This window comes from Primulina huaijiensis, chromosome 7 (assembly GCF_012295235.1).
Source record: "Primulina huaijiensis isolate GDHJ02 chromosome 7, ASM1229523v2, whole genome shotgun sequence".
Classification (NCBI taxonomy): Eukaryota; Viridiplantae; Streptophyta; class Magnoliopsida; order Lamiales; family Gesneriaceae; genus Primulina; species Primulina huaijiensis.
Window position 1 is genome coordinate 19,104,623 of NC_133312.1, and position 18,356 is coordinate 19,122,978.

At 32.0% G+C, this 18,356-nt stretch overlaps 1 protein-coding gene across 3 annotated transcripts; it reads left to right on the forward strand.

The window, feature by feature from the left end:
• The first annotated feature begins 13,491 nt into the window (after positions 1–13,491).
• Positions 13,492–16,703, forward strand: LOC140981122 (protein yippee-like At5g53940). 3 transcript variants are annotated; one of them, XM_073447390.1, is made up of 5 exons: positions 13,492–13,824; positions 13,946–13,989; positions 16,089–16,197; positions 16,289–16,344; positions 16,455–16,703. In XM_073447390.1, exons 1-5 carry the CDS (start codon positions 13,657–13,659, stop codon positions 16,531–16,533), a joined length of 456 nt encoding a protein of 151 aa, XP_073303491.1. In that variant the 5' UTR covers positions 13,492–13,656; the 3' UTR covers positions 16,534–16,703. The 3 variants fall into 3 exon arrangements, with proteins under 3 accessions (XP_073303491.1, XP_073303493.1, XP_073303494.1); XM_073447392.1 differs by having other exon boundaries at positions 13,495–13,785; XM_073447393.1 differs by having other exon boundaries at positions 13,501–13,752.
• The last annotated feature ends 1,653 nt before the right edge of the window (positions 16,704–18,356 follow it).

Consider the following 18,356-nt stretch of genomic DNA (forward strand, 5'->3'; position numbering starts at 1 on the left):
GATTGATTTTTTCTTTGTTTTTCTCTTCTTCTACTATTAAATTATAACACATTACCAGTCCGAGTGCTCTTCATAATAAAACTCATAAAAAATTTCATTCTTATGGATACTCTGGAAGAAACACAATATTTACGTTATATATTGAGATTCTTGAAATAGCATAAATTTTAATTTTATGTTAATACTTCTAGTTTTATACTAATGCTTCTGAAATATTACAATATTTAGATTTAATATTAATGTTCTTGAAGTAACATAAATTTGATTTTATGTTAATATTTTTATTAATTATATATTAATGCTCTTGAATTAGCACGATTTTTAAATTTAATATTGATTCTCTCGAAGTAGCACAAATTCTAGATTGATATTGATGCTCGTGAAGAAGGAAAACTTTTATTTATATTGATGTTCATGAAATAACACGTTAATTTTTTTTGATAATCTTGATATATCTACAAATTAATGTAAATGTCTAAAATTTATCAATATTTTGAAAAAATATTAATCCAAGATGAAAAGTTAGTCATTATTCTTGAAGAATATTGATCTTCCAAGATTTGTCAAAATTCTTTTGATATAAGATTTGTCAAGAATCTAAATTTTGTCAATATTCATGAAGAATTTTTATTAAATACAAATTAGAATTACATTTGGTTTTATATTTATATACAGTAGTGTATCATTTCTATAATTAGTGTTGAATACAGTTCAATAATAAATATATATCACACATGTAAAATTATATTTTGAGCAATATGACTTAAATCTCCATGATTTTTTGAGATCCCACTCGTAAGTAGTCACAAAAAATTTATCTTTTTTTTATTTTAGATTATAGAAAGATTAGGATAAATTAAATATTTTTTGGATAATTAATAAATATTTGATTAATTCATTACTATGGTAACATAGCTAGATGCGAGTAAATACGATTTTTTAGTATAATTCTCTAACTATAAGTTTATTATCAATTTCTTAAATTACTAATAAAGCTTTAATTATAAATTGTCTTATTTCAATCTTAATATATATTACATATGACAACAAATCATGCCTACTTAAGCTAACATTTCTTATGTTTTCTATAAATATCGTTATTCTAATTATTTTTTTATTTGTTTTATATAATGGTTGTTATGGCTAATATCATCAAACTTGATTTTGAAACACATGATTTAAAGGGAAAAAACTTTTTTTCATGGATTTTGGATGCTGAAATTCATCTTGTCTCTAAGAATATGAGAGATACGATAAAAGAAAAAAACAAAGAATCCCTGCAGGATCGTGCAAAACACTTATTTTTCTTCATCACCATCTCGATAATCGATAGAAAGTTGAGTATCTCATTGTAAAAGAGCCACAAGAACTTTGGAAAAATTTGAAAGAAGTTTGACTATCAAAGAACTGTAATTCTCCCGAAATCCTATTATGAATGGATTCATCTTAGCCTTCAAGATTTCAAATATGTGAGCGATTATAACTGTGCAATATTCAAGATTAGTTCCAATCTCAAACTTTGTGGAGAAAATTATTGCTGATCAAAATTTTCTAGAAAAAACTTTATCAACTTTTCATGGATCAAATGAGCTCCTGCAGCAATATCTTGAGCGTGAATTCAAAAATACTCTGAGCTTATCTCATGCCTTCTAGTTGTTGAACAAAATAATGAGTTACTCATAAAAAATACCAATTGCGCCCAAATCGCTCTACACCAATTTCTGAAGCAAATGGAATGTCATTCCCTGAAGTGAATGCTAACTCAACTCAAAATCATGAAAATGGTAGAGCTTGTGGGCGCGGCTGTAGTCATGGCTAAAGGAAAAATTATCAACAGCAAGATGAAAAGACTACGATCAATAGATCAAGTGGTTGTCGATCTAAAATGGATGATCACGATCAATGGATCAAGTGGTCATTGATCAATCCGACAAGTTTAATTGTGACAATCCGAATTCAACCCTATAAATACTTCCACCCCTTTCATTTTTTTCACACAATTCTCTTACATTTCTCAATCTCTCATTCTCAATTCAAGCTTTATTTACCCATTCTCAAAATATCAATTGTCAATTATTGTCAATTGTTCATTTATTTTCCTAATTACTTCAATTTTATTTTTATACAAATGGCTGGTTCAAGTCGTTGTGGTGAGGGCAAGAGAAAGAACATCATACCCGAGTTTGGGGATCACGATTTTCCTTCATTCAATGTTGACGGATATGATCTTGATTTTTCTGATGAAGAGCAACATGAAGAACAAAAGGTCGTCAAAAATCAATTATATTGACAATGTGTTGCTCAATTCCAAGTCAATAAAGTATGGTAATAAAACATATTATTCATAAATAATTAAAAAACTCAATTATGTTGACGATGACAGAGCAACATTTACTCGGTTGGATATGGATTTAATCTCTTTACAAATGAAAGTGAAATTTTTGGAGATGGACCAACAATTATTCATACCTCCAAAAGAAAGAAGAATTCCAATAACTATCAAAAATCAACAAGTTCAAAAGGGTTTTTCAGTACAAGTCCAGCATGAGTCAAGCCAAGGTGGACCATCATCCAGTTTGGCTGAGCGAGCAGTTGACTCAACTGAACCGACAGTCAGTTTAGCAGCAGAAGTTCAGCTGACAATTGCACCAGCGGAGAACGTGACTTTACTAAATGTTGCTGAGATCCTCAAGACTTTAACTACAAATATTACAGAGGTTTTTGAAAATGACGATAAGAAAACTGACACAACATTTATGATAAATGAATAACCAAATTTGGAAGCTTCAGTTCAGATTAAGAGAATCAAATGGCAGCTGAAATTGAAGTGGAATTTGCGCACGAAACTTTATCTTTAGCATCACGATCAGTTCCAACACCAGTTCAGTCAGTTGAAGTCCCAATTGCTACAGTCACAATCCTAGAATCATTCTTTTTTCTGAATCAGTGAGGGACCAACTTGCTCCAAACCAATCAATGGTTGAAAAGTCAATTTGAGTGGCAAATAAAACTGAAACTGTTGCACTAGTTGAGCAAAATGTCACTCTATCAGCTGAACCAGTTGCAAATACTTTAGTTGAGAAAGTTGATATTCCAGAATCAAGCCATCAATTGACCATTTTTCTTGATCCAAAAGAACATTTGATTGCTAATTCACCTGAGTTAGAGCTTGGAGGAGATCTTAATATGGATAATATTCTGTCAATTCTAACTGGAATCAATGTGCTGCTTACTCAAGTCAAGGCATGACAAAGACTGACTAACTGATGTTTAAAATCTGAAAGACAAAGTGTTCAAAGACCTCTTAGGCATATCTAAATATGTCAACACCAGTTTTAATTTGAAGATAGATTCAATTCACACGTAGCTTTCTGCAAAGTTCGACACTATGTCTGCACAAATGACTTCATTCGTACATATTATGTAAAGATATGTAACTTCCCATAGTGTGACAAAAAGGGGAAGTGAGCCTCAATGAAAAAACGATATATCTAAAGAGGAATCCTCTTCAAAGAAGTGAGATAAAAATAGAGAAGACAATATAGTTGTATTTGCTTCTATCAGTTTACAGAAGTTTTCATCGGTATTATTTGATATTTATTTTATCATTTCATCATAATTTTATATCAGTACAAGTTTTGAATGATGACAAATGGACTTAGTGCTTTTTTCTTTAAACACCAAAAAGGGAGATTGTTGGATAAATTAAGATTTTGGTGTTAAAATTTTTTTAAGGAAAAATTGAATTATACTAAACTGAAGTAACCAATTCCACAAGGTAAAATAAATTAACTAGACCGGACTAAGTCAAGACTAAACTGATGCAGACTAAAATTTATCAGTTTATCAAGTCTATCAGTCGAAGAAATCTTCATACATTATCAAAGACATCAGTTTACGTCTAAGAAAGCTAAATTGATATTTGGATAAAAAATTTTCGTACAAAACTTACTGTAGCAATGTACGATTGTCAGAGAATATTGACGTGGACAAAATACAAGCCAACATACATTTTTTTCTCAGAACAGATACTTTTTTAATCTCGAGACCCTTGGATTCAGAGTCTATAAATAGATAAGGAGTTCAGTTTAGTAAAGTTATATGACTTTTACAAAGATTCAAGCATTCAAGTTTTCAAGTATTTGTATTAAACTCAATAAGTCGAGCACACTTCACAAATAATTTTACTTGATCATTGAAGATCTTTAAGTGTTAGGATATTGCAGTATTATAATTCATTATACTTGATAACTGTTTGTATACTATTATTCATTCAGTTGAGGTATGCTAGGAGTTTATGTTTGGCAATGTTTAAGTCCAAACTGAACTTAGATTTTACAAATTACTTGTATTATCCAAAGTCTTCTAGTATGAGTCTTCCAAAAAGAAGAAGAGGTGACATAGGAAATTGAGTTCTCGGAATATACAGAAATAAACTTGCGTATTTTTCATTTTCAATTTACCATTCAGTTTACAAAGCCAAACCATTATTTGATTTGCTCTAATATATCAGTTTCGCTTCTTTCTACACATATTTGTTAGTCAACGGACATTGACAATCTAGAATATATAATTTAGTTGCCAATCAGACTAAATTAAATTTAAAGAAGCAATTTGTGTCTAGTATTTATTAAATTTCCCCTTTTAAACACTATAACCGATCCTATCAAAGTCTTTATATTGAAGATGCACAATATGCTAGCAAATCTAGTATAAATTTTCTTAGCTTTAAAGATATCCACCAAAATGGATATCATACTGAAACATTGAATGAAAAAAATGTTGAACACCTTTGCACTACGTCTATCATATCTGGCTAGAAGCAAATAAAAAAATTATGTGTACTCTCTTCTGGATGTATCACACAATAATAAAAGCAGCTGAGGCAAACACACACACAAATCAGAATTTTTTGACAAAAAGTTTCATATTATAGCACGATCGACTTGGTCATCCTGGGACATCAATTATGCGAAGAATAATAAATAATTCACGTGAACATGATGATTTTTCATGTGTAACTTATTCACGAGGCAAACTAGTTATAAGACCTCCACCTACTAAGGTTGATGTTGAAATTCAAACTTTATTGGAGAAAATTCATGGTGATATTTGTGGACCCATACACCCACCATGTGGATCATTTCGATACTTAATGATTTTGATTGATGCATCAACTAGGTGGTTATATGTTCTCGAAATATAGTTCTTGCTAGGCTACCTGGGCAAATTATTGAATTATGATATAATTTCCTGATTACTCATTCAAGGCAGTTTGTTTTTTTAATTATGTTGAATTCAAATTACAAGCATTTGATTTATCTTGTATGTAAATCGGGATTTCATTATAGCATTCAGTTTCCTATGTCCATACACTTAATGGCCAGCTTGTAGAAGCATTTATTAAACGGCTGCAATTAATTGCTAGACCACTATTCATGAAAACAAAATTGTCATCTTTTGCTTGGTGTCAAGCTATAATACAAGCTGCATCATTGATTCATGTAAGACCAACTAATTATTACCAATATTCACATTTTCAACTATTATATTGTTGAGAACATGAAGTTTCCCACCTTTGAGTATTTGATTGTTTAGTACAAGTAAACATCCCACCTACACAATGGACCAAAATGGGCCCATGAAGTAGATTTAGAATTTACGTGGGATATGATTCACCATCCATCAATAGATATTTGTAGCCTTTAACAGGTGACTTGTTTACTGCAAGATTTGAATATTGCCACTTTGATGAAACAAATTTTCCAGGACTAAGGGGAGAAAAGTTGTATCCTGAAGAACAAAGAAAAATTTGTTGGAATGAGAAAAGAATATCTCATTATGATCCTAGAAATAATCAAATTGAACAAGAGGTTGAAAGAATAATTCACTCGCAAAGAATTGATACTCAATTGCGCGCTCAATGCTTTTGTTAATACAAAAAATTTGACAAAATTACACATACAAATATAGGATACTCCATTTAAAATTGATGTCCATGTAGGACCATGCATTACTATACTTGCAAAAGAATCTAAAATATACCAAAAGTGTGGTCGACCAATTGGTTTGAAGGATACCATATCTCACAAAAAGAAAATTTTGAAGCTCTAGAAAAATAAATTTTACATGATATAGTAAAAGAAATAAATGAATCAAATGTAGATAATGTGATTCCTGACGAATCACAATCATATGAAAATATCAAGATTTCAATAAATTATTCAATGTCTCATAAAATATGAGATCAAATTAATACAATAATTGACAATATATTCACCCTTAATGTGGACCTTGATATCATACAAGGTAATGAAGATCTTGAATCATAATTTGTTTTAGATTGTCCACAAAGACATGACTGGAGAAGGTGATTATATAGACTGAATTTGATTCTCCATAGAAACATAAAGTATTTGGACTCATAATTCAAACACCTAAAGATGTTATCCTTAGAGGATACAAATGGGTCTTTGTACGAAAAAGAAATGAAAATGGCGAAATTTTAAGATACGAGCCAGGCTCGTAGCCCAAGGTTTTATCAGAAACTTGGAATCAACTAAGAAGAAACTTATTAACATGTGATGGATACCACTATTTTTTGATTCTTGATTAGAACTAGACATGCAACATTTGAATATGGTCACTGCATATTTATATGGTTCACTTGATAGTCGTAAAAATCTTTGAAGAATTTAAACTCCCAGAAGCAAATAAGGCAAAAGGACCATATACTCAATAAAGTTGCAAAAGTCATTACATTAATTAAATCAATCTGAGCACATGTGGTTCACTCACATTAATGAATATTTAGTACAAAAATTTTTACAATTCATGTTATTTGTCCACTTGTTTTTACAAAAATATGGATAATGGTTTTGCAATTGTGGCAGTTATATCGATGATTTAAATCTTATAAATATTTCAGAAGAGCTTATCAAAACTGCTAGTTATTTAAAAAGTGAATTTGAACTGAAGGACTTGGCAAACACCAAATTTTGTCTTGGATTGCAAATTGAATATTTACCGGAATGAATATTTGTTCATCAATCCTCATATATTGAAAATACACTAAAACAATTTACATGAACAAAGCACACTCATTGACATCACCAATAGTTGTTCAACCACTTGACATTAAGAAAAATCATTTTCATCAGTTAGAAGATGGAGAAAAGATCATTAGTCTTGAGGTACCATATCTTAGTGCATTTGGTGCATAATCATATCTTGCAAATATATTCGACCAGATATAACATATTTAGTTAACCTTCTATCAAGATATAGCTCTTCTCCAACCCGAAGACATGAAATTGTGTAAAGCATATATTTAGATGCTTTGTGGTACGACAGACATGAGATTGTTTTATTCATCAAAATCAAATTCATCTTTAGTAGGATATGCAGATGCGGACTATTTTTCAAATCCATATAAATCCAAATCTCAAATAGGTTATGTGTTTACACGAGGAACACTGTTATATCATGGAAATCGACAAAACATGGTTTTGCAGCCACATCGCCAAATCATTATGAAATAATTGCAATTCATGAATAAAGTCGAGAATGTATATGATTGAGATTCATAACGCAACATATTCAATAATTATGTGGACTACCTACAACTAAAGATAGCCCAACAACTATATTAGAAATAATGTTTTTTGCATTGCATAACTGAAAGAATGATATATTAAAGGGGATAAAACAAACAGATTTCGTCAAAGTTTTTTTACACACGTGAACTCCAAGAGAGATGATATTGATGTCCAACAAAATCGTTATAGCGACGATGTAGTTGACTTATTCACAGGCATTACCTAAATTGACATTCAAGAAATGAGATAGGGATACATCAACTGAAGGATCTTCAGTAATTAAAGTTAGGAAGATTATTTACTATTGTACTATTTTTTCTTCGTTCAGATTTTTCCCACTGAGTTTTACTGGAAAGATTTTAACAAGACAATACTAATTTCTCTATCATTCATCTAAGAGAAAGTGTTATATATAGATGATATGTAGATAATTGATTTTGTTGATAAATCATTATAATCTTCCTTTATGTACCAACCCCATAAACCCTATAAATAACCTCATTCCTTATAAATTAATGTGTTTAGTTGAAATCATAGATCACTCAATTCTCTCTTCATTTGTCTCTTCCTCTACTATTAAATTATAACATAAATGAAATTGTTATGCCTTATATATTTACATAGCTTAAAATATAAAATATAGCATAAAACAAAATTTTCAATTGTATAATGTAAATGTCCATTTATATCAGAATTATTTTAAACGGTAGCATATATTTATTGTTTTTTTAGAAGAATAAAATTTAAATATAAGGAGTTTAAAATATCCTTTTTACATTAAGAAGGGTACTATTTTTCATCCAAAATTGATTATCACATTTTCACTTTCACTTTATTTTAATTCAAAACTTCATAAATTCTTTTTAAAGTATCATAATGATTATTTTTTCTATGCTAATAGAAATGACTATGGGTGAGAAAAATATCAAATTTTTAGTACATCGAAGTAACCATACAGAAAAATATCGAATTTACTGAAATTTTTGGTATGTCAAAATTTTCGGCATGGTATGATATCGATACTGAAATATTCGGTATAATAACAGTAGTAATTTAAAATTTTCAGTATATACCGAAATACCAAGATAATATATAATATTTTAAATAATAAAGTTAAATTTTTAAAAAATATAATGTATCGTTTCGGTATAAAACAGCATATATCGATCCGTACCGAAATATCGGTATATAGTAATACTTTGATATGCTAATTATGTTGGAACATTTCAGGTTCGTAATCTTGATTTTGATGTTAACAAAACTTGTCATTGTATTTCTAACATATTTACTCACGTGTGAAGTTGCAAATACAAGAAGCAAACTGAAACTGAATTTAGCCAAACTGAATTTCTGGAAGTTTCGGTATTTTGATGATATTTCTCAATTGAATGATTTAGATTACAATCCGCCAACTTGACTGATCAAAAAACTCAATTTGGAACAAGTCGTAATTAACGTCAGTTGGGCAAAATCGGATGTTATCAAGGTCTAACAAATCGTTGAATTACCGAACTGATTGCACGAAAACAACAATCAGTTGGGTATGAGTAGTTGCAGTATTTTGGTTATATCTCTCAGCTCGGTTATTGGAATGAAGAAATTCAATATGCGTTGGAAAGATAAGACGATGATCTACAAATCATATGGAGAAGTCAAAGTCTGAATCGAATCTTAAATACTGATAAATGACGATGACTTTACTGATACAACACTCTAACTGAACCGAACCGAACCGGCTGACCAGTTGAGCAGACCAGAACTGAACTGAACCGGACCAGCTGAAACTGAACTAGTTGACCAGCTGGCCAATTGACCAATTTAAGCTTGGGAAAATGTCCAGCAAGGCGAATTTGACCGTTGCAATTTCAGAAACAATGCAGAAACTTTCCAAACGGTCATATTCTTGTATCTAATGTATATATCACTGTTGGAGCCTATAAATACAACATTTTGAAGATCAAACAAGAGCTTTTGAAGGAGATTCAAAACATGAGCATTGGCATGAAGAAATCTGCTAGTTGAGAGAACAAGCCCTTGTGTGAGGATACATTTGAGATGTACACTGTAAAGTATAAATTCCTTACATACAATCACTCACACTTATACAAGAGAGTTGAATTTCAAAGATTAGTTGAGTGAGTCTTCACACAAAGACATTAAATATTTTGTTTGTAGTCTTAGCATAAGAGACGTTAAACATTATGCGGATTGTGAGGTTGTGGCCTACAATCGAAAGTATGCTAGGAGTTTCAATTAGGCAAGTGATAAGTCCTAAGTTGAAATGGGTTTATACAAGGTGTTATATAAATCAAAGTCTTCTAGTGGATCCTTCTCAAGGGGAAGAAGAGGTGACGTAGGAGTTGTTAATCTCCGAACATCCATAAACAATGTCTATTTATTTATTGCATTTACTTATCATTTCCACTATTTATAAAGACGCATTGTTGAATCATTTTATGTGTTCTTCAAATACCAAAATATTACATACCAAGTGTTTGATAAAATGCTTCAACCAAAATATTTTTTTATCATTCAACTTGCATATATTTTAAATAAATGTTTAATCGGTTTCTACGAAAGATTATTTTGAGTGTCTTCCGCTTGGTTTGAAAACCAAGCTCGATTTAATTCATCGGTGTTCAATATTTCAAGAATCGAGCTATTGTAGCTCAACGATGATACCTCTAATCGATCCTATCAAATTATACTGTTGGAATTTATAAGTTTCATAGTCTGACAAACAAATAGGTAAAAGAACTGAAGAACCAAATTGAACTGACATAGCTGAAAGTTCGTAACTGATATCAAAGACTAAGAAGACTTATCGGACTGTAATTGATTAAGAACTGAAGTAAATAGACTAAAATTCTTATAAGTATAAATAAGTCGTAAAACTGATGATTCGAAGTTCGTGAAACAGATTGAAGATCAGAACTAAAGACTTCGCAAAACTGAGCTGAAATGACCTAACTGAACTGAAGCGTTCGAACTGAAAATACATCAGTTAGAACTAATGTAGTCCAGCTAAACTGATCAGTCGATCAGTTTGACTCCTGATCAGATAGCCACGTCATTAGTTGGAATTTGAATCTCAACAGACAAACTGACAGTCCTTACCGTAGCAGAACAGATGAAGCAGAACAGTTTGATACAACGTACCTCTGTCAGAAAAAGTCATCTACGTGGATTAAACGACGATTCAACGGATATTAATCATTAAATGCATTCAATGTGACCGTTGGAATCGAAGACTATATATAGCTAATGAATTAATGAATTTAGTTGAAGAAAGTTGATACACAGTTAACGAACTATCCATGAACAATTATCAGTTGCGATTAATTCTCAATTTTATTCAGTTTACAAATCGCACAATTTAGCTCTTACTTCATTGTATTTATTCGTAGCATTCAAGCTACTTATAATTAGAGCTATTCAGTTATCAATTGACAATTGTTGGAAACTAAGAGTTTCTGTTTGACATTGTATAAGTCCAACTGAAGTGGATTATTATAGTTTGTTGTAATCAATCAAAGTTTTTTAGTGAAAAACCTATCTTTGAGATAGAATGGATAACGCATGAGCATTTGAAGTCTCTAAACATCCATAAAAATCTGTGTGTTTAAATCTACTGTTCATTCAGTTATCACAGTACCCTAGCCAAAATATTCAATCTATCATTCAGTTTAATTCCACATTATTATTAGTTAATTGATCGATATAGACATACAAGATTTGCAGAATCATTTCTTCAAAGAACTGATTTATATCCAAAAAAAAGTTCAAAAAGTCAAAATGTTTATTCAACTTCCCTTCTAAACACTTTATTCATATTAACCGATCCTAACAAACGTATACCGAAATTTTCAGTGCAATAGCAATATAAATAATTTTAATATCTGAATTTTTGATACAATATACAATATCCATATCATCTTTAATAAGAATAACCATGTCTGCTGTCAGATCTTTCACCCTTAGCAAGAACAACCATCGTGTGCTGTCAGATATTTCACCGTCGATACTTACCCTTTTGCCAATATTGACTTACCGTATTATGGAGAGGAGGAAAAATGCAATGGGCTAAGTCCGGCAGAGAATTTTTAAAATGATATTATTTACCTATGAAAATTTTTAATTTTGTAGTAAAAATTACCTAAAATAATGAAAATGCTATAATTTTGTCCACCAGAAATTATTATTTAAATTTTTTGTTCACCTGATTTTAAAATTCTAGTTACGTCCTTGCACTTAGTTGCATTTTGATTAAGGTGTTTGAATTCATGTATTTGAAATTCATGATCTCTAAATTTATTTCATTGTTTGGATAAATCTATACTATATTATTAAGTGTGAGACCCTTAGAGTAACTATCTTAGAAGACACCAAAATATTTAATTTCATAATTACCTTACTAAAAACCTCCACAAGTCACTCCATATTTTACATAGAAAAAATCTAAATAAAACTTCCCTTTTAAATCGAACAACTATTCTAAATTGAAAATTATTTCGTGTTAATTGTTTAATATTATTTGATCAAATTAAAAATAGTAATGACACATACAACGCGTGTGTATATTTTACTAGTGTATATTAAATTTCAAATCTATTTTTTTTATTAATTTTAATTAACTGTAATGATAATTGAAATAGATATGAAATACATTCAAAATAAATGTCATTTTAAATTTATTTTTTAAATTAAAACACACTATAAATCAAATTTCTTCTTTCAAATTATACCATTTGATTCTATACATATGCTAACTTTAATAATTCTTAGACATTTCTTTTTGGTGCGCTTTGTGGTCACGTTAGACTAATGCATTTCGGTTATTGGAAATCCTTAACCTAATCATCCTCTCTTGTATGCAGTTTTCTAGTGTTCAATAAAAATTCCTTGCTATAAAACCAAAAAATAAACATATTTTGCCTTCTATACAAAGGGAAATAGGTAAAAGCCCAACGATAAAGTGGATATAATCAGGCATGTCAAAACGGATTAGAGAGACGGGCAGTCTTATGATTTCGATGACCGAGAAATTGTTGATTCAACCTATGTATTTTATGTGGTGGAACGAGTCAATCTGACTGGCCTAACCAATTTTGAACTAGATTTGGAGGGGCGATACAAGGAGATTATGTATTTTGGAAAGTCAGGAAATTATTAATCTAATCTGCCGATGAACGACGACTGTAACTATAACGGTCCTAAGGTAGCGAAATTCTTTGTCGTGTAAGTTCCAACCCGCACGAAAGGCGTAACGATCTGGACACTGTCTCGGAGAGAGGCTCGATGAAATAGACATGTCTGTGAAGATGCGGACTACCTGCACCTGGACAGAAAGACCCTATGAAGCTTCTAAAATTGTGGTCATTTTATTTCTATCTTTCTATACATAACCGAAGAATGGAAAAGATTCTTCCAGTGTCTCGGGTCCTAAAAGTGAATGATAAACACCACCAAAGCCCAATACTGCAGAGGAATTAAATGAAGTACTCCAGATACAAAGTATGGAAAGGTATATATAACTTCCTCCCCATGACCTACCCCCAACCTAGAGTAGCTAGATGTGGAAGTAAAATTAACCCTTATTCATACATAGGCTTCTCTTGTACGAAGTAAAATTTTTCGTTGTGAAGTGAGCTAGTTCGTATAAACAGTGATGGAGCCAAGAGAGCTCTCTTCTTGATATTTGCTCTTGAACCTCCACATTTTTTTATTTTTTTTATCTTTTAACCTCTATTTTCTGACTTTGTCCCGATCTTTAAATAAAAGCTTATATCAAACATAAGTTTTTCACTAACATGTACTTTTTCTTTCTTCTTTGTTTTTTTTTAAAAAAAAATAAAATAAAATTTTCATGTCACGAATCCAGTTAGTATCAACAGTGGGTGTTGCCAGCTGCCCACAGCATAAAGACCATAGGAAACCGAAACATTGCATTTGCCGCTTTCTGGTACATCGACTAAACAAACAATTAAAGGGTTTAAAAAGGTTCTTAGGTTTACGTCAAGCTCGGCACCTCGTGCAAACCGTGTGTAAAAAGGTGGATATGGGTAGGATATTTGTGGTGGATCTTGAGGGCCGAACCTACAAATGCAAATTCTGCAAAACCCATTTAGCTCTTGCTGATGATCTTGTTTCGCGGGCAAGTTTCTTGCTTTTGGTGGGAGAGTTGGCTGTACTGAGTTTTTTTTTAGAAGATTTTATTGAACTTTTAGTTATGTGTATGCTGGAAGTTTCTGTTCAATTTTTTGGGATGTGGCTCTGTTTCTTTATTGCTAAATCTTGATTTGTTCCTTTGACTTGTTCTATTTGGTTTGTTTTATTCATATGTCCAGGCCTTTCATTGTCGCAGGGGGAAGGCTTATCTGTTTAATAACGTGTAAGTTCCTCGTGATTATTATAAAATTCGTTGTATAACAAGACTGGTTAAGCTTTTATAATTGTTTTCTTGAAACAAACAGCTCATTAATATTAATTCTTGTGTGCTCAACTCAGCCTCTTTACATCTTTTGTTTCAGCAATTTGTTTTAATTTTGTGGAGGTGAATGGTTCTTGCGTCTTTGATGGTTTTGTTTGGAGAAGTAAAATTTATGAGACAAGATTACAATTTGGGGCGAAATGTGGACTCCAACTGAATAGAACAGTGTTTGATCCGAGTTAAGTGATATGTGGGAGAAGATAAGAATTGACTTAAGATTTGATGATTTTACAGCATTAAGTGAAGTTGTGAGATGTTCAACACCGTGCAGGTTTAATCTTATTCGAAGCAATTTATGTGTGAAGTATAAGCATGGGCAAAAATGCTTGGGAGAAGGGTGGGGACTTGATAACTGCTACGTTTTTTTCTTTTTCAACTGATGTGGGAACAGGGATCGACTACCTTGCAGAGTATAGCCTCTAAAAATACTGAAATCTACATGTGATTGTAAATAATAAGGGATAGTATATGTTAGTTCTTAATTACTCTCAATTATTATTTGTGGTTCCATTTAATTGATTTTGATGAATTTCCCAGCTAACAAGGGTGTGAAAACAAGGACAAACAAGTAAAAGTATGCCAAAAACTTTTCCAGCGTAGCTCCTCCATTGCTCAAGGCAAGGATGGTAGAAAAAGAGGAAAATGTGGAGGCTAAAATATAGAATTGGAAGGCTATGAATGACCCCCATTTACCTGCATCATGTTTGTGTCTTTATAGGATTGGGGGACTATATTTGGGTCTTTATAGGATTAGGGGACTAGTGTTAGTATAAAATTGCAACTTGCCTTATCCGCCGATTCGATTTGATGTAGTTTTCCATTGTCCATTAAATTTTATTGGATTTATGGGGATTCCATATGACAATTGTTTGACCCTGAGATTTGCGAAATATATGTTCTGCACCCAGGACCCTCATTGATTGGAAACTCGGGTAATACCTGAAATGTCTAAGAGCATGCCAGGCAGGTTGAGGAATCAGCCAGTTGGACCAAGCTTATTTGATGTGTGGTTTAGTATCGGGAGTTCAATTGGTATGGACCTCCCAGAAAGTTGATCAGGCAACTTGGACGACTCCTCAAGACTTTCAGTTCGGCCAGTAATCACCAGTTTAAGATCTAGAAATCAGTCCACTATGGGATAATTGTACTCTTGTTGGGCCTGAACAACTTTGAGATGATGTGTCCTGTTCATGTATTATGTCATAGTTATGTATGTGTTTTAGGTATTTGTCATTCATTATGTGGGGTATCATAATTCAAAAGGCTATCATATTAGGTACAGAGAGGTTTCAAAATTTATCGAACAGAACACGCCACAATTTTCTAGTAACTGATGTTGGATCTATAAATCAGTTTAAGATCTATAAATCAGTCCACTACGGGAAAATTGTACTCTTGTTGGACCTGAATAACTTTGAGATGATGTGTCCTGTCCATGTATTATGCCATAGTTATGTATGTGTTTTAGGTATTAGTCGCTCATTATTTGTGGTATCATAGACTAGGAGATTCAGAAGACTATCATATTAGGTACGAGAGTTTTCGAAATTTATCAAACACTCCACAATTTTGTGGTAACTGATGTTTGATCATAACATAGACCTACCTGACCTATGTTTCCATCCACATAGTCTATATATTTTCTTCATACTATATGGTCTGATCATCTTTGAATCGATTTAGTTTCATATAGTTGATAGTAGTACTGTAGCTGATGAAATTACTACCACATCAACATTCATGATTTATAGCTCACTGACATCATAATGGCTCACAAATTGACACTCCTCCAACAGCTTTTGTATGCTACTAGCCACACCAGCCAGGGTCGAACCTAAGAAATTGAGAGAAGAGGACTGATTGAATGTATTGGAAAGTCATATATGAAGTTTTTGAAAAATTACTTTTTCCACTCCTCTCCGTGTTGGTTCTGCCCAGGAAAACTTTCTAATTTCGTGCATGTCTTTGAGTTTTCTTGATCTCTGCAATGTTGATCTCAGAGTGAATATCACATTCGGACCTCATGAGGAGAGAATGATGCTTTCCGGAACGCATACTGTTGCAGATATATTTTGCTGTTATTGTGGGCAAATAGTTGGTTGGAAATATGTAATCTCGTCTGCCATATACTTCCATATTTACTTATTCTCTCACTTTCTTTCAAGTTTTGACTACCGAAATTTTCATCCTGCCCTTTCAGGAGACTGCACATGAGAACAGCCAGAAATATAAAGAAGGAAAATTTGTTCTTGAAAGGTACATTCTCACTCTAATTTTCACCACCATATTTTTTTCGAATCCATGGTTCATAGATGACTTGTGTTTATCATTTGACATCGTTTATCACTCAACAATCATGTCAACAGAGGGAGGATAATTGATGGGGCGGACTCGGAATTCTATATCGATACTCGTCCTACGCTGAGTGATACTGAAGATGTGTAGCTTTTATTTTCGACCTGGTTTAATAGATCATAATCAGCCTGTAGATATGAAAGTAGACGCTGCACGAATCAGTTACTTAATGTGCGGAGGTTTGGTGTTCGAGTAGTTTAATGTAATGTTATTGTTGTTAAGGACATTTGTAGATCATACAAGATTATCTTTTACTTTTATTGCTGCAGTTTTATTTTCACTAATTTTATAACTTAATAACGCAGTATCAAAATTTTCAACGTGGATGGAAACTGATTGTCCATTTTAAAAGTTATCCGGTGTTTGTTAACTTTGTAAGAACAAGTATATACACATATCGTACACACTTATGTGAACGTTCTTCTTTAAGTGCTTAATAATATATTTCACTGCTTTTCAATTAAATGGATCGGGATTCGATTGATATCTGCTTGCAACACTTATATATTGGTTATGGTAGATGCATATGAGATTTCGCTTATTGTTTCTATCTCATCATCAGTCTTAGAACACATAGATATAGATAGAGTGACACCATGATATTTTGGGAGATATCCACTCTTGGACTCCTTCATAGTGATTATCTTGTATTCCTAATATACAGGACGATTCATTCATATCCTTCGTGAAAAATTAACAGTTAATCATAGTTTAGTTGTCTGCAACATCCATACATCATTCTCGATTAGTAGTATGTCATCAATATAAAATACTAGAAATGTTACTGCACTCCCACCAACCTTCTTATACACACAAGGCTCCTCATGATTTTTAACAAAATCAAACTCTTTGATAGTGTTGTCAAATATGAGTTTCAACTCCTCGATGTCTGGTTAAGTCCATAGATAGATATCTGAAGTTTGCATATTTTTTGCTCACTTCCTGCTGATGTGAATACTTCAGGCTGAGATATGTAAATATCTTTCTTAATATCAATATTAAGGAACGTTATCTTCACATCCACCTGCTACATTTCATAGTCATGCCATGTTGCTATGACTTGCAATATCATAATGGATTTGAATATTGCGACTTGAAAAAGTTTTGTCATAGTCAATACATTGCATTTGAGTATAACTTTTTGCTACCAATCTGGCTTTGAAGGTCACCACTTTTTCATCAACCCCAAGTTTCCTTTTATAAATCTATTTACATCCTATAGGAATAAATCCCTCATGTGGATCTACTAAGGACCATACTTGGTTCGAGTACATAAAATCCATCTCATACTGCATGACTTCAAGTCATTTGGATGAATTGACATCAGAAAATGCTTCTTTGAAGATTCTTATATCACATCTAGGAATTGGCTCATCTTAGCCTTATTCAAGAAGCAGACTCATCCTCTTAGGTGACCTTGAGACCCCTTCAGAATTCCTAGGAGCTTGTGTTTTTCTTCAACTAGATGTTGGGGTGTGATTTTTCTATTTCAGGAGTCGGTGTTTCTCGTATCTCATTGAGTTCTACCATTCCACCTTTTCTATTTAATAGAAAATCATTCTCAAAGAATGTGGCATTCCTTGAAACAAATACTTTTAATTCTTTGGGATAATATAAATAGTATTCAACATAATCGTTTGGTTATCCCACAAAGTAGAACAAATTGGCTCTACTATCTAATTTGTCTCTTACTGTCTGCTTCACATGAGCAAGACATCCTAATATTCTTAAGAAAAAATAATTGAGTGGTTTTTCTATCTATATCTCATTTGGAGTTTAATCAACTGCCTTTATATAGACTTGGTTCAATAACATTGTCGCAGTTTCAAGTGCAAATCCCCAAAGGGATCACGACAATTCGGTGAATCTCATCATATATCGAACCATGTTCATCAATATCCGATTATGACATT